Source organism: Carassius auratus, chromosome 37 (genome assembly GCF_003368295.1).
Source record: "Carassius auratus strain Wakin chromosome 37, ASM336829v1, whole genome shotgun sequence".
NCBI classification, from domain to species: Eukaryota; Metazoa; Chordata; class Actinopteri; order Cypriniformes; family Cyprinidae; genus Carassius; species Carassius auratus.
Genome location: NC_039279.1, coordinates 10,663,502 through 10,688,735, shown reverse-complemented (window position 1 = coordinate 10,688,735; position 25,234 = coordinate 10,663,502). Strand labels below are relative to the sequence as shown.

General features: G+C 37.8%; 3 protein-coding genes across 4 annotated transcripts; 2 read left to right on the top strand and 1 right to left on the bottom strand.

Annotated features, from left to right (window-relative positions):
- The first annotated feature begins 180 nt into the window (after positions 1–180).
- Positions 181–8,493, top strand: LOC113056163 (monocarboxylate transporter 6-like). 2 transcript variants are annotated; one of them, XM_026222718.1, is made up of 5 exons: positions 181–638; positions 2,140–2,595; positions 4,859–5,002; positions 5,678–6,499; positions 8,135–8,493. In XM_026222718.1, exons 2-5 carry the CDS (start codon positions 2,289–2,291, stop codon positions 8,395–8,397), a joined length of 1,536 nt encoding a protein of 511 aa, XP_026078503.1. In that variant the 5' UTR covers positions 181–638; positions 2,140–2,288; the 3' UTR covers positions 8,398–8,493. The 2 variants fall into 2 exon arrangements, with proteins under 2 accessions (XP_026078503.1, XP_026078502.1); XM_026222717.1 differs by having other exon boundaries at positions 182–638; positions 2,175–2,595.
- Positions 8,494–10,761: 2,268 nt separating this feature from the next.
- On the top strand, positions 10,762–15,466 carry tap2t (transporter associated with antigen processing, subunit type t, teleost specific). The gene is made up of 12 exons (XM_026222716.1): positions 10,762–10,993; positions 11,247–11,778; positions 11,924–12,038; positions 12,130–12,260; positions 12,814–13,019; positions 13,128–13,325; positions 13,417–13,545; positions 13,627–13,815; positions 13,896–14,069; positions 14,197–14,356; positions 14,469–14,605; positions 14,737–15,466. Exons 1-12 carry the CDS (start codon positions 10,991–10,993, stop codon positions 14,944–14,946), a joined length of 2,184 nt encoding a protein of 727 aa, XP_026078501.1. The 5' UTR covers positions 10,762–10,990; the 3' UTR covers positions 14,947–15,466.
- Positions 15,227–19,550, bottom strand: LOC113056161 (Fanconi anemia core complex-associated protein 100-like). Its single transcript, XM_026222715.1, has 9 exons — positions 19,241–19,550; positions 19,042–19,160; positions 18,064–18,692; positions 17,217–17,435; positions 16,965–17,121; positions 15,848–16,712; positions 15,649–15,765; positions 15,475–15,561; positions 15,227–15,368 (listed from the first exon to the last, which is right to left on the bottom strand). Exons 1-9 carry the CDS (start codon positions 19,391–19,393, stop codon positions 15,237–15,239), a joined length of 2,478 nt encoding a protein of 825 aa, XP_026078500.1. The 5' UTR covers positions 19,394–19,550; the 3' UTR covers positions 15,227–15,236.
- Between the last annotated feature and the right edge of the window lie 5,684 nt (positions 19,551–25,234).

The following is a 25,234-nucleotide window of genomic DNA, read 5'->3' as shown; positions in this document are numbered from 1 at the left end:
GTCTCAGTCACCATCCACTTCCCTCTACACAATGAAAGTGAATGGTGACTGTCTGAGACATTCTGTTCAACCTCTCCTTTGGGATCCCATTGTAGAAATTTAGTTACACAGGTTTGGTCAAGACTTTTAATTTTTGGGTGAAATATCTATCGACTGTAAAGCTACCCTAGATGCTTGTTAGGATTTTGAATGTGCGTCACGGGATCAGAAGAATGAACTTTACTAATGTAGGAATGGAATTAGGTGTAGTTCTAAAAAAATTGCTATGGGTTATACGTGCTTAATTACGCCAGCAATACAGAAACCCGCCCTTCAGCGCGACTCTGTCAGCCGAATGAGACTGAGCTGCTCTGGGTGAAAGGCAAGAGGAAATGCCATGCATCGCCCCGGTGCTCAAATTTCTCTACGTGAAGACTGCTGTTAAAGGAGCCGTTACTACCTCCATCTTGCGCTCTGTTTTGTTTATATGGTTATATGGTGCGATGTGTGAGACAACACTTGTGTTACCTTAGCGTTTGCTTAATCGACTGTATCCTGAAACTGCTCCCACCCGGAGAGTCTCCTCCTACCGCTGACCTGACAGTCCCCGCAGACAGACCCACGGTGCTGGCGTGGAAGCCTGAAAATGTGCTGAAAAGGTGCGTTTGTTGTTTATTACAAGAGTTTTTGTCAAGCTTTGGATCGTGTCGTGTTTGAGTCTGGCAACACGTTGCAAGGTGATGTGGCTGGTTTCAGGTACCTTCAATAAAAACAGCTTAATGAAGGGCTATAACACGTCTCAATAGTTTTAGGTAGTTATATACGTAGCACTTGTTGAACAAAAGTCGTTTATTTTCCGTATAGTTTAATTGTTGTTCATTTAAAGTCGCTTTTTCCTGAACAGCTGAAAAGTTGTGATGTCAACATGTTCAAAACAGCCTGAAACAGACGTAGAAGCAAAAGAAATAAACTACAAGACAGAAGGAGAAGAGCAAGTGAACAAAAATACAAGTGATGGAGATTTTGGTTCGTTCAGTAACCGTAGGTTACATCTTTACGCCAGTAGGCGGCGACATAGGAATAAAAAAATTTTCTGCGTTAAGTGAGTCATTGGATCCTTGAATCATTCACTCAACCGTTTCTCTAAAAACATGAGATCTTTCACTACTGTAAAGGCCCGTTCACACCAAGCACGATAACTATAAAGATAAAGATTAAGATACAGTTCTAAAAAACGCTCTCAATATTAAAGAAAAGCCGAGTCCTCTACAACTATAACGATAAAGGCATAGAGAAACGGTATCGTTGGAATCACTTTCAGAAAGATTTTTTTTCCAGCTGATGAACGATACAAACATTGACATCCAATTAGAATCCATCCTGCTGTAATAAGCTTGAGGATTTAAAGCGGCAGACGCACGTGCGCTCAAAATAAACAGACGATATCGTTCGCTGGTGTGGACGCTAATATCGTTATCTTTATAGTTATTTTTATAGTTATCGTTCTTGGTGTGAACGGGCCTTAACACGTTATCGTCCTTATAACCCCTAATCTGGCTGTGTACAGACCATGGTACAGACCCACTAAGAGCGTCATAAGCGTTATAGACACGACTTTAATCAAGCTGTAGAAAAGACAGCAATAATAGTCTAAATAAATATTTTCAACAAAATATAAGTTGCTGTTATTGGTAATATATACTTTTTTGTGTAATTTGCTTTTAGTAACTTCTAAATACTCGTTCATTGAAGGGTCATGGCCGTTCAGTTAAACCATCCAGTGAAAAGCAATGCTGTTTGCCTGCTACATTCAGTTTCTTGTTTCAAAGTGAGATTATTTCAGTGACCTGACCATAATATTTCAGAGATATTCATTTAAAAGATTCTTAGACACTTTTTAAACACAAATTCGTTTGCGAATGCAAACCACTATCTGTTTCCATATCAAAATGTGTTCTGCAATAGGTTAGATAAATATTAACAGCTAAGACCAAACAAACCGTGAGAAAATACTTCTCAGAAAGGTAAACAAAGCAACTTTTTGTAGCTCCACACAATATTTTGTTCCATATCTTCTTATTTTTTATGTTTGTGTTCCTAAAAATGCTTTAAATTGATCATTGTTCAATAAGATGAGCTGTCCCCCCATTTTTTGTAAAGGGGTATAACAATCATACTTTATTCGGATGATATAGAATATGCCAGAATGTGTTGCCCTGATCTTCATCTGCCGCTGAGAGCCCAAAGCTCCCCGGATCAAGTGGAAAAGCCCAGGTGGTACTGACTTGGTTACCATCAGATTGGAAAATATGGCACCTCAGCAACCTTCCAGCATGGAGGAGCAGTCGGGGGGGCTATGTGAGCCTGAATCTGAGGAGGGAGAAAAACAAGGACCAGGACCCCCTTCTGATCAAGCTCATCCAGTTGCCTATGATGCTCCAGATGGAGGCTGGGGCTGGGTGGTCCTGGTGGCTACCATCCTTGTCTTAGCTCTGACACTGGCCTTCCCCTCCTGCATTGGCATCTTCTACTTAGATCTTCAGGAAGAATTTCAAGCCAGTAATAGTGAGACGTCTTGGGTGCCATCGATAATGACGGCAGTTCTGCACGCTGGAGGTAAGGATGTAATTGAAAAGTCTGTTGTATCCTCTTCCCTAGCACAACCCAATGAAATTGCTAAAATATTGATAGTTCAAACTGGTTTCCCAAATACACCATCTATCTTCATTTGTCAGACAAAACAAGTAATCCCACCTCCAAATTTATGGCATAACCTGAGCCCAGGGTTTCCCAAACAAGGGTTTGGGAGCTAATAATTAATTATATTGAATGTCATATTGAAATAAACAAATGGAGCTGCATAGTTAATAAAAATAAAACAAAGTATTGATATTTTGTATCAAAAGGCTATGCTGCTTCTCACTAACTCCATTTCTGCGTTGTGTTTAATGTCCATTCGGGAACACAACGTGTGCTAAGTTCACATTATTTACAACATCAACATTTGCATAATTTCCAATGTTTTTGTGAACAGAAGGTTACAGCATTTCACCAGTATTTCGCCAAAATAAAACCTCAAGTACCTGTTAACATCTTAAAAGCTTGAGGGTTTAAACATTTGAAAGTATTTGTATATTCATTTGTGGAGTTAGTTGGTTGATGTAAAGCGTGAACTATGTATGAACACTCTCAAACGTGACTATTTCCTTTAGCAGCAGCAGTCTTTGTTCTTTGTCTATATTACTATATTTCTAAATGATTTTAAAATAAACAAATAAAATAAAACTAAAAACAGATAAGATATGTTTACTCAAAGAACCGTGACCATGCAAATATTATTTGAAATTATTAGGGCTGTCAGTCGATCAACATTTTTAATTTAATTAAAAAATACCCCAAAAATATTATTTAAGCTAGTGTTAATTAAGAAAGTATCAAGTAGACATTACAAATAGAAGCTTTAGAACGAAATATTTAATTTGATTTAACATAAATTGTATTACACATAAAAGTCTAGGCTACAACAACCTAATATTATATGGAAAATAAATAAGAGAAATGTCTATTTTTTATTTTTATTTTTTTCATGCAATGAAAGTCACATTACGAAAACAGCTTTGTTAGCAACAGTCTTCAAAATACCTTATTTTATGTTATGCAAAAGAAAGTAAGTCATTATGGTTTGAAAAAACATGAAGGTGAGTAAGTGATGACAGAATTTATTTATTTTTTGGTTAATTATCCCTTTATTTATTTAATTATTATTATTTTATTTTTAAATAAATGAAATTATATGCTAAGAAACTAAAACTGCCAGCAGGTGGAGTTAATGTTTTTATGAATCATTCACTTATTCAATTTGTTCAAATGGCTGATTCATTCAGGAATTAAGTAAACGGCTCTCTCTAAAATAGACCTTTGAATCATTGGTTCACACGATTCGTTCAAAACGAGAGTCCCCCTACAAAAATTAACCATGATTTTATGATTTTTGCCATATTGACTACCATTCGTGTAGCCACAGTTTTACTATAAATACTATGGCCTCAAAATGATCAAAATATTAATGTAAAATCTCAGGTACTTCAAGTAAATATTCTGTGTTCAGTTAATGAAAAAAATAAACAGATTGGGAACCCCTGAGCTAATGTTGCTGAGTCAAGCTGGTCAAAATTCTAGAGCAATAATTCAAAGCACCACAGAGTCTCAGTGTTTACATTTTTAGTGGAATCTGCCTATGAATGACTTACATATACTGTACTTGTGTCTGCATATTAAACTGAGTCAACCTAAATTGACATTAACCTTCAGAATTACTTCCCAATCCAGAGACTTGTGTTACCTTTGCTGCAATTTTATTAAATAACACTTATTAGTATTCAATATGTTTATCCTCCTTTATTAATCATTTTTTGTTTGTTCTGTTTTGTTTTTTGCATACGGTATAGATGTTAAACAGGTAATTGCACTGAATGCATAAGTGTGCGATTCATCCCACTGCGAGAATTAAGTTGTGGTCATTATTTGACATCTGATTTAAGCTGATAACAGCTACATTACATAAGTCCAGCAGAGATGTGAATTGGGCTTTTACTGGCAGTCATTGTAGCAGTCATGAAAGAGGAACAGCTTGATGCAATATTTATTACACACACTTTATTATACCTCTTAAATAGCCATACATCAATTACTTGTGAGAGAGTTGTGTGTTGTCATTTCGTTTAACATATTTGAACAAGGCAGTTCATTGTTCTAGGGTGGTGTTTTGAGTAGTTGCTTGTTGAAAATGAGCTGTGGGAATATGGCATGTCATGCTGGGATTTTAGCAGTAAACCATCTCAGATTAAAGCTTTTTATACCGTATGTGTTTTTCTCGCAGGTCCTCTGTGTAGTGTTCTGGTGGAACGCTTTGGTTGCCGGGCGACAGTGATGTTTGGGGGAGTCCTGAGTGGTTTTGGGATGGCGGTCAGCTCTTTCTCACATTCCATCATTGACTTATACATCACCACTGGGGTCATCACAGGTCAGGAAGAGGCCAGAGGAAGAGACAATGATATCTTGCAACAGCACTAATTACATAAACATTCTGATTACTTTATGCACAGTGATTATGTAAAGAGTTATCACTAAGCACTTGACCAGATGACAATAAAACAATAAATAAATGTATTATATAGCTCAGATAGTCAGCGTGCAAGTAAATAATACAGGAGCATTTATTATATTATCAATTATTAAATATAATTATAATAATTATAATTATTGATCATTATATACCTTAGTATTTACTATTCAAAATATGTAATTTTTTCTTACAATAATCAACTTGATTGATTTATTAATTAATTAACTGATTATTAATTATTAAATGATGTACTAATAAAAATAAATGCATTTATTATTAATTGATTGATTCGGCTATTCATTATTTAAACCATATAACAACAAGAATTATTATTAAGTAGGAACTAGTAATAATAAATGCGTTCATTTTCAATTGATTGGTTATTAATTATTAAATCATATAATAACAACAACAATAAATATGATTATTATTATTATTAGATGTATTTACAGTTACAGTTTTGATAGTTGGCATGTAAGTAAATAATAGCTGTTCACTATTAGTTAGCAAGGTACAATGAACTTCATCCATCAGTCAGTTCTATATAATCATAACCCTCTGTTTGCTTCTCAGGTCTGGGTTTCTGTTTCAGCTTCCAGCCTGCTGTCACAATACTTGGCCACTACTTTGTGCGCCGTCGTCCGTTTGCCAATGCAATGTCCTCCACTGGTACTGCTCTGGGTCTGTGTACATTGCCCTTTTTAGGTGACTATCTGCACAGCATGCTGGGCTGGAGAGGGAGCTTTCTGGTTCTTGGTGCTGTGCTGCTCAACTGCTGTGTTTGCGGAGCCGTTATGAGACCGGTCAGGCCTCGCAAGCCCAGAAAGACAGAGGTGATGAGCAACGGTGCCAGACCCCCAGGCAAAAAGAGATGCACGCTGGGGATCTTTCAGAGTTTAGCATCGTCCCTCAGAAAACACATGGCCTTTGACCTCTTCTGTAGTAACCTGCGTTTTCGGGTGTTTTCACTGGGCATCACTTGGATGATGCTGGGGTTTGTGGTGCCGCTTATTTACCTGGTCCCGTACGCATCAGCTCACAAAATGGATCCAAGCAGAGCTGCCCTGCTGCTCTCCATCCTGGGCTTTGTCAACATCATTGTGCGGCCTACCGTTGGAGTGCTCTTCAGTCTGCCCTGGTTTAAAGGTCGGCATATCTATGTTTTCTCAGCCGCACTTCTAATAAATGGACTCAGTAATAGTATTTGCTGCATTTCTGCAAGTTTCACAGTGCTGTTAATGTATGTGCTGGCGTACGGACTGTCCATGAGCGTGGTAGGCTCGCTGATGTTCACCGTCCTGATGGACACAGTGGAGATGAGCCGATTCCCATCTGCGCTCGGCCTGTTGTCCATCATGGAAAGCGTTACGCTCCTGATAGGACCTCCTCTCGCAGGTAACGTGAAAACTTTGTGTTTTGAATGATGTATTTTGTATGCTGACAGCACCACGTCACTGCCTGAATGTTTATGACTCCCAGAGCACAGCCCAAACATGATCTATGGCCTCTAAACTCCAGATACCAAAACAGACAGAGACATGTTTTAAATGTGGTCATTCTGGTATTTCTACATTTGCATCTACCCTAGACTCGAGACAACAAGTATAGATTCTATAGACAACAGGGATGTTTCTAGAGAGTCATTCACAACCTTTACAGGCAATAAAGTGCTGCTAAAGTACAAACATTTGCAAGTTTTATTCCTACGAGGGTTACTGTAAGAAATGGATTACATAGGTACTGTTAATATACGTCTCATCCAGCACCTCTCAGTAAATTGTAATAAAAAAATTGGTTGTAAAATATTGTAAAACATTATTACAATATTACTGTTTAATACTGTTTAATACTATTATTAATAGATTATTATTAAAACAAATCTTGTTTTGATATATATTTTTTTAATTATTAATTTGTATTTTTTTTGTTGACCCTCATCTACAGTTGGTTGAGTTTTATTATCTAAAATAAACTAGAGCAAGCAAACAAATAGTGACCAATCATGGGACCTACAAAATACAGTTTCCATTATAAATTTATATCAAACTTACCCTGAAATCGTGGTGCTAAAAAAAAAAGTTTTTCCCGCTGCTCTTATCCCAAGTTTAAATTGGTCTCAGATCAGGAAATGAATGTTCTTCCCTTTCACATCTCAGCTGTCCTGCCAAAGGCAAGTCCCATAAAAATTCATTTAAAAATTAATTCAAAGACATTCCCAAACATTCTTGTCGTTTAAAGAAGAACCACTATGATATATAATGAAATATATGTGTGATTGTGTCAGTGAGGAGGATTGTGCACGTGTTTCATCAAAATGAATGAAATATGTGCTCCATTATAACAGCTCTAATCTGGATTTAAGTGTTGGTCGGAGCGAAGGCTGTGTTCTCAATTTGACCAGTAATGTCATAAGTGGGAGCTAAGTGCTGTCTAGCAACTTGGAGTGCTACTAAGTACCGTATTTTTATGAACTATAAGTCGCACCTGAGTATAAGTCGCATCAGTCCAAAAATACGTCATGACGAAGAAAAAAACATATAAATCGCACCGGACTATAAATCGCATTTATTTAGACCCAAGAACCAGGAGAAAACATTACCGTCTACAGCCTCTGAGGGCGCTATATGCTGCTTAGTTTAGCTGGTGTAGCCTACAGGAGCACTGTGCAGCATCTCTGGCAGCATAGAGCGCCCTCTGGCTGCTGTAGACGGTAATGTTTTCTGTTAGTTCATTTCTCTCGATTCATGTCAAATTAATTTTGATAAATAAGTCACACCTGACTATAAGTCGCAGGACCAGCCAAACTATGAAAAAAAGTGTGACTTATAGTCCGGTAAATACGGTGCACGCTTTAGTGTTCACCTATATTCTAGATGGCCCCTACACAGTCATGCATGACTCATGTTTTGGTAGTTATTTTCAAAATAATGATGATCAAGCAGATTTTTATTGTTTGAATATTTTTAGATCTTTTTATTTTGATTTATAGATACAAAATAAACTGCAATTACCCCTGCACCTGTGTTACAGGAATCCTTGTGGACCGTACAGACCAGTACACATACGTGTTCCTGGCCTGCAGCATCTCAGTGGCCTTATCAGCTCTGTTCCTTATGGTTTCCTTTTACTGGCTGGACTCCCGTGATGCAGCCCTGAAGAACAGTTCACCAGCATCTGGGTCTCCAGCTGAGCCTGCAATCAATTTGCCCATGGACAGTAGTGTACCTACAGATGGGGACACGACTAATAACCTATCATCACAGGCAGAAAAAAATCACAAATGTATGACCTGAGTTATTTACCGTATTTTTCGGACTATAAGTCGCACCTGAGTATAAGTCGCATCAGTCCAAAAATACATCATGATGAGGAAAAAAACATATATAAGTCGCACTGGACAATAAGTCGCATTTATTTAGAACCAAGAACCAAGAGAAAACATTACCGTCTACAGCCGCTAGAGGGCGCTCTATGTTTTCAGTGTAGACTACAGGAGCACTGCGCCGCATAGTGTGCCCTCCGGCGGCTGTAGACGGTAACGTTTTCTCTTGGTTCATGTCTCTTAGTTCATTTCTCTTGGTTCATGTCAAATTAATTTTGATAAATAAGTCTGACTATAAGTCGCAGGACCAGCCAAACTATGAAAAAAAGTGTGACTTATAGTCCGGAAAATACGGTATGTCCTTGTAATCGGGATCTGTATCAGGTACAAAAATATGTTTCTTTGCCGTTTATTAGTATCATAGAATGTGCTATTTATAACTATGTTATTTCAACATCAAACCCTGTTTTTTTGTATGTTGTTATCTGACACTGGCTTTTGCAAACATCCTGGTCTCACATCACGGTTCGCCTTCTAGAGCATAGAGAGCCACAGAGACATCCGTTAATACAGTCCTTTGAATTCAAGTAAATAATATAAACGCTACTTCATTCCTGATCTAAATGACAGAATGCTTAAGTTCTTTGCCCAGAAAATTAAGCTAATTCAAGTCAGGAAATATTGAGCATTGTGACCGATTTGATTCATCTCATGCTTGTAATATTAAGTTTGCTAGTTACACTACTGTTTGACAGTTTGAGGTTGATAAGATCTTTGAAGATGTCTCATATTCTCACAGAGTCTGCTTTTATGTGATTAAAAATATAGTAAAAACAGTAATATTGTGAAACATTATTACCATTTCAAATATCTGTTTTTCTATTATATCTAAAGATGTCAATTATTTCTGTGATGGTAAAGCTGAACTTTATCAGCCATTACTCCGGTCTTCAGTGTCACATGCTCAGGAAACATTTATTATTATTTATTATTATGTCATGCTGCTTAATATTCTTATGAAAACCATAATACTTTTTTATTTTAATTTTAATAAATAGAAAGTTCAAAAGAACAACATTAATTTTATTTATTTATAAATTCCTTTACCAACACTTAATTTAATGCAACCTTGCTGTATAAAAGTATTAGTTTCTTAAAATATGTTACTGACCCCAAACATCACACTGTGTTGTTTTTAGACACTTTTTGTGTCATGAGACTAAGCACTGAAAGACCTGACCCTTAAGGAAGATTGTTGGTCAGTTCCCAAAGGGTAGGAAAGGCACCGTATAATAAATCAGTAGAAAATGGTTTTGTTATTATTGCACATAGGCTCTTAAGGTTTTCAAAGTCCATGTACAGACATAATTTAACCAAGATATATTTCATATTCAGACTTGATTTCTGGTTCTCAGTGTGTGCTTGAGTATGACTAATCTTAAATATGTGCCCTTGGGTTGGTTGGTTTGTTAGGATTAGTACTGAATAAGATTGTATTTGAACTGAAGGTGCAGAGTGTGCAGCAGTGTCATGAATTATTATTCATTGCTGAACAGAACAAGTGTCATATTTCACTTCGTGCTGATTTATATTTAAACTCCTCCTGTACACTCTTGCTGGTTGCTGTGTAGATGCTCTGTTGTGTTGTTACTTTGCCAAAGCAAATGACCAGCTTATATAAGCGGAAAGGGCTATGATTACCCCCTAGAGAGTCATTTATACAATGTATAATAAAAACTATAAACTAGAATAAAAAAAAAGAAAATTCTGTACTCAGTTTAAATTTAATAATAAAGATGTAAGCAGAAACATTATCTGATTTATTATTATTATTATTTTATGTATTTATGTATTGCTATCAATAAGCAATTATGCAGTTATTAATGATAGTATATTATGGTTTGACTTGGATGTGTAGGTAAACCCATCTTCATCTTTCTGCTTAATGTTTGCAGAAAAGACCAACATTATTGGTCATTCCAACAATTCTTATAAAAAATTTTTTTGAAAACATTCTACCAGACAAAGAATGTATTAAATGTATTTAAGTCATAATAAACTGCATTCTATTATTGCAATGAAAAGAATAAATACGCGTACTATATTGCTATATATGTGTTTAAAAAATGCCTATAATGATAGTAAATGTTGGAGATAGTTTTTTATTGTTAAAATCTTTGTTTACACACTTGCTCACGAGGGAAATAAAGGGCTGCACATTTATGAAATCACCCATATGATTGATGATAGTCACTAAACAGCGCTCTCTGCTGGCCGCTTGAAGACCGCGCCAAACAGCGTCCACAGCGGGTAAGTTGACGAGGCGACGCAGCGTACGACGTCATGAACCGTCATACGCACAACACAGTAGCAATATGAAATAAAAACGTTTTTTATGCACACTACCTCGTTTTAAATAAACTATGCGGTTATTAAATGTATTTTCTAAGTCGATTATCATTATTCGTAATCGAAATGGATCTGAAAAACAGTTTTGACACCGCCCAGATTTGTGAAAGTGAAACCAAAAGCGAACTTGCGACAAACTGCAACGGGAGAAGCTAATGGTAAGAAGACTTATATTGTTTATCTCTTTATATTGTATAGCGCTTATATCCTATATTTAAATGCACTAGAGAAGATTGATGCGGCTGAAAACATTGTAAACCAACCTAAGTCGGTTTGCTAGTCTTAGCTTGTAACGTTAAATGGTTTTTCAGCTGGACGCACGGCTAAAACCGGCCAGCAGACTATCGTTACTGTGACCAGGCTTTGTAACTATTCTAGACTGGCTTATCTGATTTATCTTTATCTTTTCAGATGACCTCAGAGGCTCACCCCATCTATAAAACCGTGGCAGTGCATTTCGGCCTGTTGTGCTGTGATCTTGCCATCTGGGCTTGTGTGTGGTTGGTACTGCTGTGGCTGGATGGAGAGGGCAGTCTGGATCTATGGTGTCTGTGGGCTCTCAGGGCCATCAGCTGTGTTGTGCTTTATGCATTGAGCACAATTTTTGCTGACAGCAGCATTCAGCCTCTCCTGAAGCGCTGGGTAGCTCTATTGAGCTTCCTACCGCCAGTGTTTGACAGTATGCAGACAATGCTGCAAGGGACCATGAGAGGCTTCACTCCTGTTCCTGATCCTGTCATGGTGATCCTGAGCTTAGCTACATCTACCCTCACATATATCATGTGGGAGATGGCATTCCCACATGGTGGATCATCTAAGGGTGCCAGAAACCAGAAGAAAGATGAAGAGGCCAAAGCACTCCTAATGAGGGTCATTCGATACTCCAAGCCAGATTATCTTCATCTAGGGGCTGCATTCCTCTTCCTCAGCCTGGCAGCATTGTGTGAGTGTTTCTCATGATTTAGAAAACTATAATATTGTCTGAATTAGTTCTTAATTTTAAATCCAAAACCTGATTACAGTGTATCTTTTATCTACATTGAAAAAACTAGATACAGAGTAATAAAAAAAAAAATGTTTTTTAATAGTTGAGACATTCATCCCATACTGCATTGGCAAAGTTATTGACATATTGAGTGGAAAGTACCAGCACACCAATTTCTCATGGGCTATTGGACTCTTGGCACTGTGCTCACTCGGAAGGTCAGTGTAAAATAACTGCCTTGAAAATACCTTAAAAAGGAAAAACTGGTTTTGTTTTTGCAATTTATTGTTCATTTGTTGTGTCTTTAAGCTCCTTGTTCAGTGGTTTGCGTGGCGGGATGTTCATGTGTAGCCTCAGCAGGCTCAACAAAAGAATACGAAACATGTTGTTCCAGAACCTCATGAAGCAGGAGATAAGCTTCTTTGAAGAAAACAAAACAGGTACAGTACCTGTCCCTTTCCTTCAGTTGCCTTGTAGGGCTAATTGTCTTTAAGTAAACATTTGCCAGAGAAATAAAAACTCACTTTATTTTCTAAATGCATGTTTTAGATGCCATTGTGAACAGTCCAGTCATGTTTAAAAAAAAACAAGTCAACAAGTCAACTTAAAAAAAAAAAAAAAAAAAACGCTTCTCGAGTTTTGACCACAGCATAATCCAATAGGCCGAGGACTTGATTCATCGGAGTAGAATCAACTCTTTTTACCCAGCTGCCTCAGAATCAAACAATTTTTATATGTATTCAAATAGCAAGTGCCACAAAAGTCAAAAAGTTTTTTATCATTCCAAAAAAATTAAAACACTTTAAAAAATGCATAAATAAAATTCTTCTTAAATGACTGAAGATCCCCAGAAGGTTAAAAACACGTCTTGTGAGACTGCATTACTCTGCATATTTGAGTATGATTTTGAAAGTAGACAAAGCTACCAAATAATGCATGTGATAATATATTATTTTAAATCATGCCTCAGAAACCCAATTTTCTCTCTTACAGGTAGTCTCACGTCACGCTTAGTCTCTGACACTGATAAAATGGGTCGTTCTGTGGCCATGAATGTGAATGTGTTACTGCGGAGTTTCGTAAAGACATGTGGCATGTTGTACTTTATGCTGGGACTATCCTGGCAGTTAACCCTCCTCACCTGCATCGAAATGCCACTTCTTGCTTTCATTCAGAATTCATACAACAACATCTCCCAGGTAAGTAAACCTTCATGTTGGTTTCCTTATTACTTTGGCCTCTCCAGAAAACTTTTTTTTGTATAAGTACACTGTAATGAATTCATAGCGTCTCGTCTTTCTTATCAGAAAATAGCCAAAGAGATTCAGGACTGTAATGCAGAGACTACGGAGTTGGCATCTTCTGTCATTGGATCGATGAAGACAGTGCGCAGTTTTAAGGCAGAGCATCAGGAGCAACAGCGATATGAACAGACTCTTAACCGAAAGCTCCAGGTTCTGAGGCGTAAAGGCATATACAGTGCCACCCATCTCTTAATACGCAGGGTAAATCATATACAGCCCTGATTTGCATGCACCGGTCTCCAAAACAGAAATTGTGTTCCATTTCTTTGATTCTTCTTTCATTGCATTGTAGTTCATTACAGTAGGCTTGAAGGTAGCAATGCTGTTCCTAGGCCGAAATCTCATCTCCTCTGGAAAGCTTAGCAGCGGCAGCCTGCTTGCATTTGTATTCTATCAGAAGGACATGGTGACCAACATGAAGGTATGACTGGCTGGTAGAATGTTACAGTAATATGACTCTTAATTTAGAGAGACTAAACTCATTCCATCATTATATTCTCAGCATCTTGTATATATCTATGGAGACATGCTGAATACCGCGGGATCAGCAGTGAAGGTGTTCCAGCTGCTTGACAGGAAGACACAGATGAGAGAGGCAGGTGATTTGGCCCCAGAGAAGGTTGAGGGAAGATTAACCTTTGAAAAGGTCACCTTTTCCTACCGCTCACGCCCTAATGAAAAAGCACTCAAGGTAGGTTTTGGTTAATACTACAAAAGCAGATGAGAGAACTAATTGAATTTTGCATGGGACTCATTGTTGAATTGTTGCAGTCTGTTACATTGGAATTGAGTCCAGGGAAGCTGACGGCATTGGTAGGACCCTCAGGTGGTGGGAAGACCTCTTGTGTCTGCTTGCTGCAGAGGTTTTATGAGCCACAGGAGGGTGAGGTGTTACTGGATGGAGAACCTCTGTACCAATACCAACACCAGTACTTACATAAAAAGGCAAGGAGTGATACACCAGCATTTATAACCATGTTACTAGAGGACAAACAACCAATTCTGTTGGATGGTTTGGTGAAATGCGTAGTAGTTTGTAAATTGATACATCATTCTCTGTCATTTGGACTAGGTGGCAATGGTATCCCAGGATCCTGAGCTTTTCTCTGGCTCGGTGAGATATAATATTGAATACGGTTTAAAGGACTGCACACTTGAAAGAGTAAAAGAAGCTGCTCGGAAAGCCAATGCACACAACTTCATAAGCAAACTGGAACAAGGATATGACACAGGTAGATAAAACTTTGCAGACAATCAATATGGTACTGATATATCATGCATTCCCATAAATAAAATAAAACTTGGTTAAAACGAGTATGTTAAATCTGGACACTTTCTCTGTAGATGTTGGTGAGTGTGGTGACCAGCTGTCTGCAGGGCAGAAGCAGTGCATTGCCATAGCCAGAGCCCTGATAAGAACCCCACAGATTCTCATCTTGGACGAGGCCACCAGCCACATGGACTGCAGCACACAACAAGCTGTACGGACTCCTCTGGAATTAATACTAAAATTATCCTAATATCTTAATAAACACCTGTTTGTTATTTTTGAGATGCTGTAACATGATCAATTATGTGGTTCTCAGTATCTATTCATGATCTTATTGTCCAGGTTCAAGATGTGCTGAATAACGTAAAGGATCAGACAGTACTGGTGATAGCTCATCGTTTGGAGACTGTAGAGAAAGCAGACCACATTATCTTCATGGAGGGAGGTGAAGCCGTGGAGCAGGGAACACACCAGCAGCTCATGGCTAAAGGCGGCAGATACTATCGGCTCAAAGAAAAGCTTTTCAATCTGGAGACACAACCAGTGGACTAAAGTATCAAATACGTGGATTTATTTTACAGAAATTTTTAATACACACTCACAGACTGCATTTACCCACATTTATTGTTGGTAAATACTTAGTTTTGATAAATTATATTCTTCGGGACAACTTTTCTCCATACCTCTTTTAATATAGGCAGTGTTTTATTGATTATGGAATAATTGATGATTAATTGGACACACAAAAAGGAACCCATGAGATTTGTATACTAAAAGTAAAACTACTGAATAACTACCACTGTTTTAAAAATATGTTAAAGAATTATGATGGTGTAGTACAATCAGAGAATGACCAGTGGATTTGCCCTCTGCTGCAGAAAAATGCGGAACAGGATTTCAGAGTTCTTATTCGTCTTCATTGTGCCACCAAGAGCTGCTTGATTCTGAGCATCCTGAAGGTCTTTATAAAAAGACTGACAATAGAAAAAAAATGTATATTGTTGCATGTGATTTAAGCAAAACTGTCAAACACAGTGTTAAAGTGAAATAAACAGATAAATGTAAGGAAATCAGATCTACCTCAACTTGCCGTATGGCTTCAAACAAGCTCTGTGACTTTAACTGTTTAGTTCGACCACATTTCAAAGCCGAGTCTCTGAGCAAGACCTGTTGAACATGTTATGATCTGTTCAGTAAGTTAGATTCTATTGTAAGTCCACATTCGAAAAATGAAAATACTTTATTATAAAGTACCTGCAGGCGCCTTAGAATGGCATGATGCAGTCCACACACCGCTGCCACAGATGAACTTTCCACCCGAATCTCCAAGACTTCAAGAGGTCCATCAGAACAGAAATCTCCCAGTGTTACCTTTAGGAAATACATGGGTAACTCATTCTAAATTACAGACCTTATGATCATAAATGAATAACTAATAGTATAAAGTCAGCACCTCTCTCGCCAGAAGCTTGACAGAACATCCATCTGGGCCATAGGCACAAACCACTGGACTTTGTACAGACATTTGTCCTCTGGCCTCAGGTGATACCAACCAGTTCAGAACAGACATGCATCTTTCTGCACTGCTGGTTGCCGAGAGGTGCAGTTTATTTTTTAGAAGCTCTGATGATACCTTGACCATCACTGTGATGGGTCCTGACTTGGTAGTAGTATCAGAATCTCTGGTTGATGCTCCTCTGGAATGTAGGAAGGATTGGATGCCATCTGTGACAGTGTGGTGTCTGATGTTACCATGAGAAAGTGATCCATCTAGCCTTAAAGCATCTAGCCAGTCGACTGTTAAAGTACTCAAAGGTGCACTGATGGAGCCCATCTCTGTTAGGAGCTGGGAAACACCAGGAGAAGATGCTGCAGGACTAAACAGAGCAGACAGGGAGAAGACGAGAGAACAGTAGACTTTCACTGGCAGAGACAGCCCGCCAGTGCTTTCAAGGGGGATGGTTACATCCAGTTTCTGACTAGAATCCAGTTTCATGAATGGGAATGAGTATGTCCTAGATGAGCCTTCCATATTTGGACCCTTGGATAATGGATGGACCTGAATGCACAAAGTCCAGCCATGTTCCAGTGTACATCCACTTGAATTTTCAAGCACACATGTGAGAGTCAAAGAGTCTCTTTGGAGCAACGAGCTCCATCTAACTACACCACAACAGCTGATTGGATGCTTGGTGCCCATATTACACACCTTTTCATTCCCATGGTTGTCCAACAGTAGGCTGTAAACATTTATGACTTGATTAAGATGTTTGAGACACTCATTTTTCTCCTGAAGCTTGTGTTTTAAGGATTCTGCCCTGCAGAAGGAGAGAAAAAAAAGTAAATTACGTGATAATATTTTTGATTGTTTTAAATGTGAAAAACAACAACAAAAAACTAATTCATAAAAATATATTTGTATGTACTAAAATGCTATTTTTCCACCAAGAACAACTTTGATTATAAGATAAACTAAAATTTAAATAAAACAAACTAAACTCAAAAAGTGACATTTAGATTTTGCTGCTGGAAAACCAGTAGTCTTTTCAATGATGAAGCATGAAACAGACCTCTCCCAGATGTTTGCGATGGAAGCCAAGAGGTCCTTCACTCTTTGACCTGCCAGAGATGAGGGCAACCTGGGAACATTTGCTTTTTCAGATCCTTGAGGAAGGTTCACGCAAAGCAGTTTTCCGCTCAAAGATACTGCCAAAAGCTGCACAGATCCTTTAAATTTGAATACAAACACTGTGTTAATGACTTAAAATACTGCAAAAGTCTGGTAAACAGCATAGAGATTCATCATACTTAATGTACTGTACCTGTGGGGTTAGTATATGGCCCAGCAAGTGCTATAACCCTGCATACACCAAGACTGTCAGAGGTCAGAGCTTGCATTTGGGATTCAGTTCCTGTCGCTTCTGATGAAGAAGTTGCGGTGAGCTGAAGAGCATGTAGGTCATTGAGAGAGCTGTAGTACAGCCGCTTATCATCAACACAGGCACACAGCACTGGTCCTCGTACACTATGCTCATTGAAGCCTATAAAAAGTGATTTATAGATTACCAAAACTATATTCAAAATGAGTAGGAGTACAGTAGTTTTCATATTTTAAGGAATATACAGTCAAAAAAAAAAATATTCTAAACAGAAAATCTTGAGTATTATTTCTTGTAAAAATCTTTTAATAAAAACTGCTTCACTGCCAAATCAAGGCAATATTAGATCATATGTATTAAAAACACAAGGAAATACTAAATTACTTATTTTTTTCAAAATGGTAAAAAGGTTTTACAAACCATATGAGACCAGTGTGAAAACCAAAATAGTACATCTCCTATAAATTGGCTCATGATTACTAGGTTTTGAAAAGATTTTTCCTTATTTTTATTGTGTACACTCTTATATATAACTGACTCTCAAATCAAATAAAGACATGCAGTGCTTCCCAAACCTGTCCTGGAGGCCCCCCTGCCCTACATCTTTTGTATGTGTCCCTCATCTAACACACCTGATTCCACTCATCAGCTCTTTAGTAGAGACTGCAAGAACTAAATTGGGTGTGTCTGATTAGGGAGATATACAAAATGTCCAGGACAGGTTTGGGAACCACTGGACTAGAGCAATGGCAAATGTATGTGCAATGAAAGCACTTTAATTCAGTCATACTATAATCTGCCTTTTTTCCTTCCAGGCTTGCTTGTTTACTTCTGACAATTAGAAGTTTGCCTCTTTGACCAACTGCAACAAGACACTGAGGTCCGTGTTCTCCAGAGACGCAGGTTCCAATAAATATGACTGGCTGCTCTAAACTCTGAAGGACTCTGACCGGGGACCTCTGTTCTCCTGCAGGACCAGCCAGGGTGGGAACGAGCAAAGGAAAGTAGCAAATACGTCCATCAGGTAAACCACACAGAATGACTGGAGATTTGACTAGAGAGGCGTCCACTCCAAATAAAAGCCTGAAAAGATGGGGCTCAAGATGTGGATGGAGGTCAGTGCTGACTGATGTGGATCCTTCAGGGTAGATGCAAGTCAATACTGGAGGTGAACTCACACTTTTTTCACGGCATGTGTTTAGAGTATTAACCTGGAAGCATGCAAGTTTATGAAGGGGCCTGGATCCAGGCTCTTCGTAGAGATCAAAACTCCAAACAGACTTGTGAAGGCTAAGAGTCACTAGGATCTTCTCGACTATGAGGAACGCTTGTAGGCTGGCATTTTTCAGGACGACTGACTCATCTGGTACAGTATACAGCATGCTGTCAGGACTTTTGTTCACCCGGACAGAGGAAGAACTAAGAGGGGAAAAGCATGGAAACCAAAAATCACAAAACCAAAAATATCTATGCCATTTAGTAAAACAAAACGTGAATTCGATAAGTAATATTAATTGTTGAATAGAATTCTTTACTAAGCACCGCCCCTTGGTTACAGTTGCTAAAACAAAAATTTCCATTCTTAAAAGCATTTAATTAGACTAAGATTTGTGTAGTGCAAAAATAATCAGCATTTTTTGTCTGTTTTCCAGTAAACACGTACGTTTATTTGCTGTAATTAAGTTAACACACACTTATACATACATATTTAATAGCAAGTGATCATTTATTACAGAAACCGTGATCTGTATGTAATCTAGTAAGTTACCTGAGCTGTGGTGGTAGAGGGGTGCAGTAAAGCCCACCGTTCGCGCAAAGTGCATAAAGTCGATGTTTATCTTCACTTAATGCCAAAAGTATCACTGAAGCTTCAAACAGCATTACTGTCTGGAAAACAACATGTATTAAGTGAGCATGGAGGAAGGTACTATAGTTGAATACAAAAGTGAGAACAGGCGTCCACTTGCCGTGACTCTCCTCTCGCGGACACTGAAGAGGAGCACATCTCGGTCTCCGCGGGTCACGAGCAGACTCACGCCTTTCTGAAGCACGCGCACTGAGTCTGACTGACAGTCACTGAACTCCGATAAACACTCCACACTGCACCGCACAGCCTCCATTATCAGATTCCATCGGATTTACAGTCAAATTAAAAAACGCTTTCCGGTGGGATAATAGTAGTTATGCATTTTAACTACATAACAGAAACGTTAGTAACTGTCCCTAACTTGTTTCATGTTCCCGCCGCCTTATTCTTCTTCGTTGGAGTTTTACGTCACTAGGCATCCATAGTGTTGCATTAGTGCCATCTGCTGTCTCACTTAAACTTACCGTCTTCGTCCTTCCATTCCGGTTCTCCTTAGAAAATGAAACAAATATCTCCGTCCTCGGTAATTATTTCCATTATGTTACTATATATTTTAACATACTCTACTATATCTATTTCCCGTTGCTGATACTTGAACACTTGCCTTTCTTGTATATATTTATTACATGATATAAATAGGTGTTTAATTGTTTCCTCCTGACATTCATCACATAGTCCTGTCAGGAGTTTTCCTATAACATTAAGAGTTTTGTTTAGTTTGCAATGTCCAATTTTCAGTTTATTTATTATGACTTGTTCCTTTTTATTTCCCTTCTTACTTTTCATACCTATCATGTACAGTCTCCATTTGAACTTTGATTTATTATAATTCCATGCATAGCTGCTGCTATTTTTGCATTATCTTTTTCCACATTTAACTCTTCCCTTCTGTTTTTGATCATTTAATTTTGAAGTCAAGATGTTTCTTTTCTTTTCCCTGGATGCTCACATGCACTGACACCCACGATTATTTTCGATAATTTTCTTTACCTCATTTAAACACTTCAGAGTAGAGGTCAGCCAAAAATGTTATGGAGTAGTTTTTACATAAACGTAAAATGTAATTGATAGCAGCGTCTCTATTAAAGTTGAGGTTTTAACACCAGGGTTCAAATAATCGGTTGTAGGAATCAAAACTAGCAATTGAATCATTCTCCTGAGTCGGTTCTTTTCAAAGTTTTAACAAAAAGTTTTAAAGATTTTTATTGACCAAAAAAAAAAAAAAGTCAATATTTCCAGTGTTGACCCATGCACTTTCTTGCCTTATTACTTCTCGGAGTTAAACACAATTTATGGGCTTCTGCTTGTCCACTCACCTTTTGAGGACTGACCACAGGTCTTTATGGGATTGATATCTGGGGAGTTGTCTAGCCATGGATAAAACATTTTTATTGTAATGATCTACACCACCTATTTTTCACTTCTGCTTTGTTACATGGTGCTCCATCATGCTGGAAAATGCACGGATCATCACCAAATTGCTCATGGATCATTGGAAGAAATCACTCCTGCAGGACGGTTTGATACTGTGGAAGATTTTTATTGGTGGGATTTTGCTCAATCAAGTATGATCAAGATGAATCTAGTCATATATATACATACGTGTTTTATTCCATTAGAATCATATAGCCTTTGTGTGAAAGGAATGTGCCTATGTCTGCAAAAAACATCCTGACCACCACTTTTCTTTACCATAGCAAGTCTCAGGAAACATCTGGAAAAACATGCAATGGGTCTCTTCTCTTTACCATAGCGTCTCCCTAGGGAGGGATCAAAATTGCAAGCCTAAGGAAAAGTTTGACTATTTGGAAACGCCCTGTATAGGGTATATAATGAGATGCAACCTAGCATTTCGAGAGAGCTTCTTGCAACAAGCTCTCGACTTTGTTTTGCTTAAAATAAAGTCTTTTCTTCTGAGAGAAAAATCCCTGACTGAGTTTGATCCTTGGGAGAACCGGCAAAATACACCACAGATTTGGCGACCCAGATGGGACTGGAAAGGAGCAGAGTGGACGACTGCTTTTGAGCTGACTGATGAGCAACACACACACAGTGGTGGCCACCATAGAATAAGGTAAGCATTTTTGCTTATATAATTAGTGTGTGTTGTTGACTGGTCAGCTCTGAGTGGTAAGGACACTTAAAATCTGCTCTTCCAAATTTAGAAAAAATAATATGATATCTAAATTGAAAAAGGGGTTTTACTCCAGAAGAAATAACTGCATGCACATATTTGGGTTATTAATAGGAAGGCCTTGGAAGGCAATCTCGATTTAAGACAAATATGGTGTAGGCAGAAAGACATGGCATGCTGTGGTCTGTGTTTATTGGATAGCTGTGCCAGGTAGGACAGTGATAAACGGATAAGCAGATTAGTTAAGGAATCGCGAGGAAAAGTCCCATGGATACCGCTTTGAGAATGTATAAGTGAAATTCTCGAAGGACTGAATAGATGGGCCCTTAAGGACGCTCTAGGTAGAGCGAGCTCTAGGAAGAGCTGTGTTTTGTTGTGTGAATGTATCTGTGTCCGGACTGAATGAATGTGTAAACAAAGAAATTCCGTGTTGGGTGGGTAAAAGTTGCGCACCATTCTTGGACCGTCACTTCAGGGTGGCTGGGTGGAGTTGGACGCAGCTAGTATCCACTTGAGGGGGATGAATGTATTATGAGCCTTGATAATAAAAGGACAACTAATGTGTGATTATCCCTTAGATAAAGGGAAAAAGTATGCAAGAATAAGCACTCTGGCTCAATAAAGAGTGTAGCAAGTGTGAATGGGTTTAGGAAAATAGCATCAATAAAGTTTGAACCAAGATCTATAATAGATTTTTGCATTTAGGATGTCTGTGTGAAAGGGGAGAAAATTTTCTGAGCCCAGTGTAGTGGGAGTGAGAACAAAGGAGGACGTTTCCACAGTAAAGTTGTATTACATGGGGGGAGCAAGAGGTGCTCTCCCCTCCTGGACCATCACTTGGGAGTGATCAGGTTACAGAGACTGGTGTTGAGAAAGGAATGCAGGAGCCCTAAAACAATAAAGTTAACTGTATGAAGGTTGTTTTAGAGAAAAATAAATACAAATGTTCCAAGAAATGGACTAATATAGAAATGGCAGAAATGGTGGAATATAGAAATAATAATATTTTAATTAAAATAAGATATGCATTTATTATTGAATAACTTTTATTAATAGATGAATTTAAAGGATGCACGTGCTTAAAACTTTATATCTAATATGTGAAGACATCTAAAATTTGTATCTTGTTATCCCTGGGACACAGTATGAAAGTTAATCCATTACAGAGTTTCAGAGATTGGGCTTGTGTAAATGTAAAAAATAAAAGAAATAACTTGTGCAATGTGGAATGAAAGCAAGATTGGGTGACCAAGTTAATAGACATTTTGATTCAAAAGCTATAGGCATTTTACAATAGGAAGGAAACTAGTTGCTTAAAGAATTAAATTTAATTATTTTATTTACAATAATAGGAATTATTTTATGTTGGTTAGGAAACATTAATTCACAAATACCAGATTATTCTGAATCCTGTATGCAAATATAGAAGAAAAATTATGATTGAAGTCTTTATTTTACCATATGCATGTCTGACTGTTATAAAAGGAAGGTTTATTTTGTTTTATTGCAGTATACTTAGATAATAAAGGTAGCTGATTTCTGCATTTTGCAAAGAAGAAAAAATGCTTGCCATTTTCCTGCAATGAAGAACTTGCTTTACTAACAAAGAATAAGAGAACTGCTGTTTTCAACCAGATGATTTTGTTTTTATTAAGGGACCACTGAAAGAAGAGGTTGAAAAGTGAAAATTAGAAAAAGAGCTGATTGCTCAGAAACAATTTGGTCAGAAGTTACATAGGTGCATTTGATTAATGCAGTCTCTGAGTGTTAAACTTTCAGATGATTTCTGGAACAGTGCCTTGACAAAGGAAAGCAATGAAATGGAGTCTGTCGAGGAATGGCAAAGCAGCAAACACAGCTGCAGAGAGAAGAAGAGGGAGGGGCTGATGGATGTTCCCCTCCCCTCTTGAAAGAGAAGAACACACTTCAGCAAGGAGAAGACTGAATCAAAGCAGGAAAAGGTGAATCTTTCACTTGAGACTTTTCCTGAGGTTGAAAAGAACATTATGAAATGCAAAACTCTGACAGAAAGCAACCAGAAGCCAGACTGAGAAGAAGCAGAAAAACAACGGAGACCGTACGCCACAACATCAGGTCTTTGAGTGCCATCACAGACTGACAACCCGGTACAACAGCCCAGGCTGATGATGTCACCAGAAGGACTTCCATCCCTTCTGTGCACAGGTCCTGCAGATTCAATGAACACTATAGAGACTGCTTCAAATGTTAATTATTTTATTTAATTATTTTATTTACTATGTTTTAATCTTGATTATTCACTGGTCTCACAGCACTTCCTTAAATTCTGTGTTTTAACTAACTTTCTCAATCTGCTTTTCAATAGGTTCCAGTCCAGCCTCATGTCTTAAAGAAAAAATAATAACTTTGACAGACAGAAGTGAGTACTTAACTCACCAATCAGATAAACATGGAGCTGGATTTGGCATAGTAAGACTGTTTCATTAAACAACTAGGGGAAAGTGCATAACTGAATACTTGACAACAATGCTGAGCGCTTTGGGAAAGAAGAGAATAAATAAATAAATAAAAAAGGGTATCCTGATGAACAATAGGAAAAATATATATGGTTGAAAAAATAGAAATATTGGTCACTCCATTTTGTTTTAAGGTAATTTTCTAAGATAAAACTGAATAAAATAATATTGAATAAAAAAATATTCCAAAGGTCCAAAATCATGAAATCACATATACTGTCATCACTGGGGATAACCAGATGGAAATGTTGATGGCCATGGATCCAAGATTTACAGAGATCTCCAATCCTCTTCTCAGAGTCGCTCATGAGCAATAACAAAAAAGTATTAGAATAAACTTTAAATTAGACGAACAAGTGACATTTGAGTAATGATAATTGGCTCTCTCAAATGCCCAATGCCTAGGCCTAATATTCTAAACAAATTCATCTATGAGATTTTGAAAAAAGGAAGGAAAGAAAGAAAATAAAAGTTTTTGGCAAAAAAAAAAAAAAAAAAAAAAAAAAAAAAAGGGGGAGTGATGTGTGAAAAACTATGAATGATGGGTGAAAAAGTATGAATGATGGTGTTGTATGGCATGAAAGAGAGTGTCTGATGAGACACTGAGGCAATTCAATCAATTTGCCCAAAACAGCTGTATACAAATTTGAATGTGGGCCCACAGGGCAAACTTATGCCCAGAAAAATAATGACCATGGATGAATTTGGTTAAGTTTCCTGGTCAGTACCTGGGTCTTTGTTGTGGCAGAAAGAAAAACAGTGCCACACATGCGCAGCGTATAACATGGGAAGGCAGAGCAAAGCAAGCTTGCTCTGTCCACCCCACATTTAACTTTCTTTTCAGCATATCATGAGCTGATTGTGTCAAAAGGATGAAACATTATCTTTCTGACTGTTAAAATAAATGCAGTGGGTTGAGTGTTTTCCAGGTCAAAAGGCCTATGCTACTGGGCAACATAGGCCTAGATAAAATATCCAGTAATATAGTAGAACTCAGTTTACAAAATAAAAAGATATCTAAATAAGAAAATTGTTGAGAATAAAATTGAAAGGAATTAAAAAATAGTAAAGACAGCACTGGAATTGTGAAAACTCAAAAAGGGGCCAAGACAGCCCTCAACCCACATTACATTTCCACAGGTCACACCAAGAAGGACGACTGGCAAAATGAACAAATTAGCATGCTTGATAATACTAACAAAAAATTCTTAAGTTTTCCATTTACAGATGGCAGCAGTTCTAGTAAGGCCAAGGAATGCTTCGCCCCATCAAAGAGAACCAGTGAGGGTGCAGTTATGATGTCAAGAGAGCCTTGCATTAATAAATCAGAAAAACAGTTACAGAGTGACACCTGAGTTCACATCTCTAACCTTAAAATAATCCCAACCAGCTTCAAAAACTCCACACAGCATGAAGTGAGGGATGAAGGGCGTGCTAGTAACGACCCACCCTTGCCAACGAGGGA

Coding starts and splice junctions, on each gene's coding strand:
- LOC113056163 (XM_026222718.1), top strand. CDS start 2,289: ATGGCACCTCAGCAACCTTCCAGCATGGAGGAGCAGTCGGGGGGGCTA. Junction 2,596..4,858: donor GGCAGTTCTGCACGCTGGAG/GTAAGGATGTAA, acceptor TTTTTCTCGCAG/GTCCTCTGTGTAGTGTTCTG. Junction 5,003..5,677: donor CACCACTGGGGTCATCACAG/GTCAGGAAGAGG, acceptor TTTGCTTCTCAG/GTCTGGGTTTCTGTTTCAGC.
- tap2t (XM_026222716.1), top strand. Junction 12,039..12,129: donor GCACTGTGCTCACTCGGAAG/GTCAGTGTAAAA, acceptor TGTGTCTTTAAG/CTCCTTGTTCAGTGGTTTGC. Junction 14,070..14,196: donor ACCAGTACTTACATAAAAAG/GCAAGGAGTGAT, acceptor CATTTGGACTAG/GTGGCAATGGTATCCCAGGA.
- LOC113056161 (XM_026222715.1), bottom strand. CDS start 19,393: ATGGAGGCTGTGCGGTGCAGTGTGGAGTGTTTATCGGAGTTCAGTGAC. Junction 17,436..18,063: donor AGGAAAAAAGGCAGATTATA/GTATGACTGAAT, acceptor CACTTTTTATAG/GCTTCAATGAGCATAGTGTA. Junction 15,562..15,648: donor CCATTCTAAGGCGCCTGCAG/GTACTTTATAAT, acceptor CATGTTCAACAG/GTCTTGCTCAGAGACTCGGC.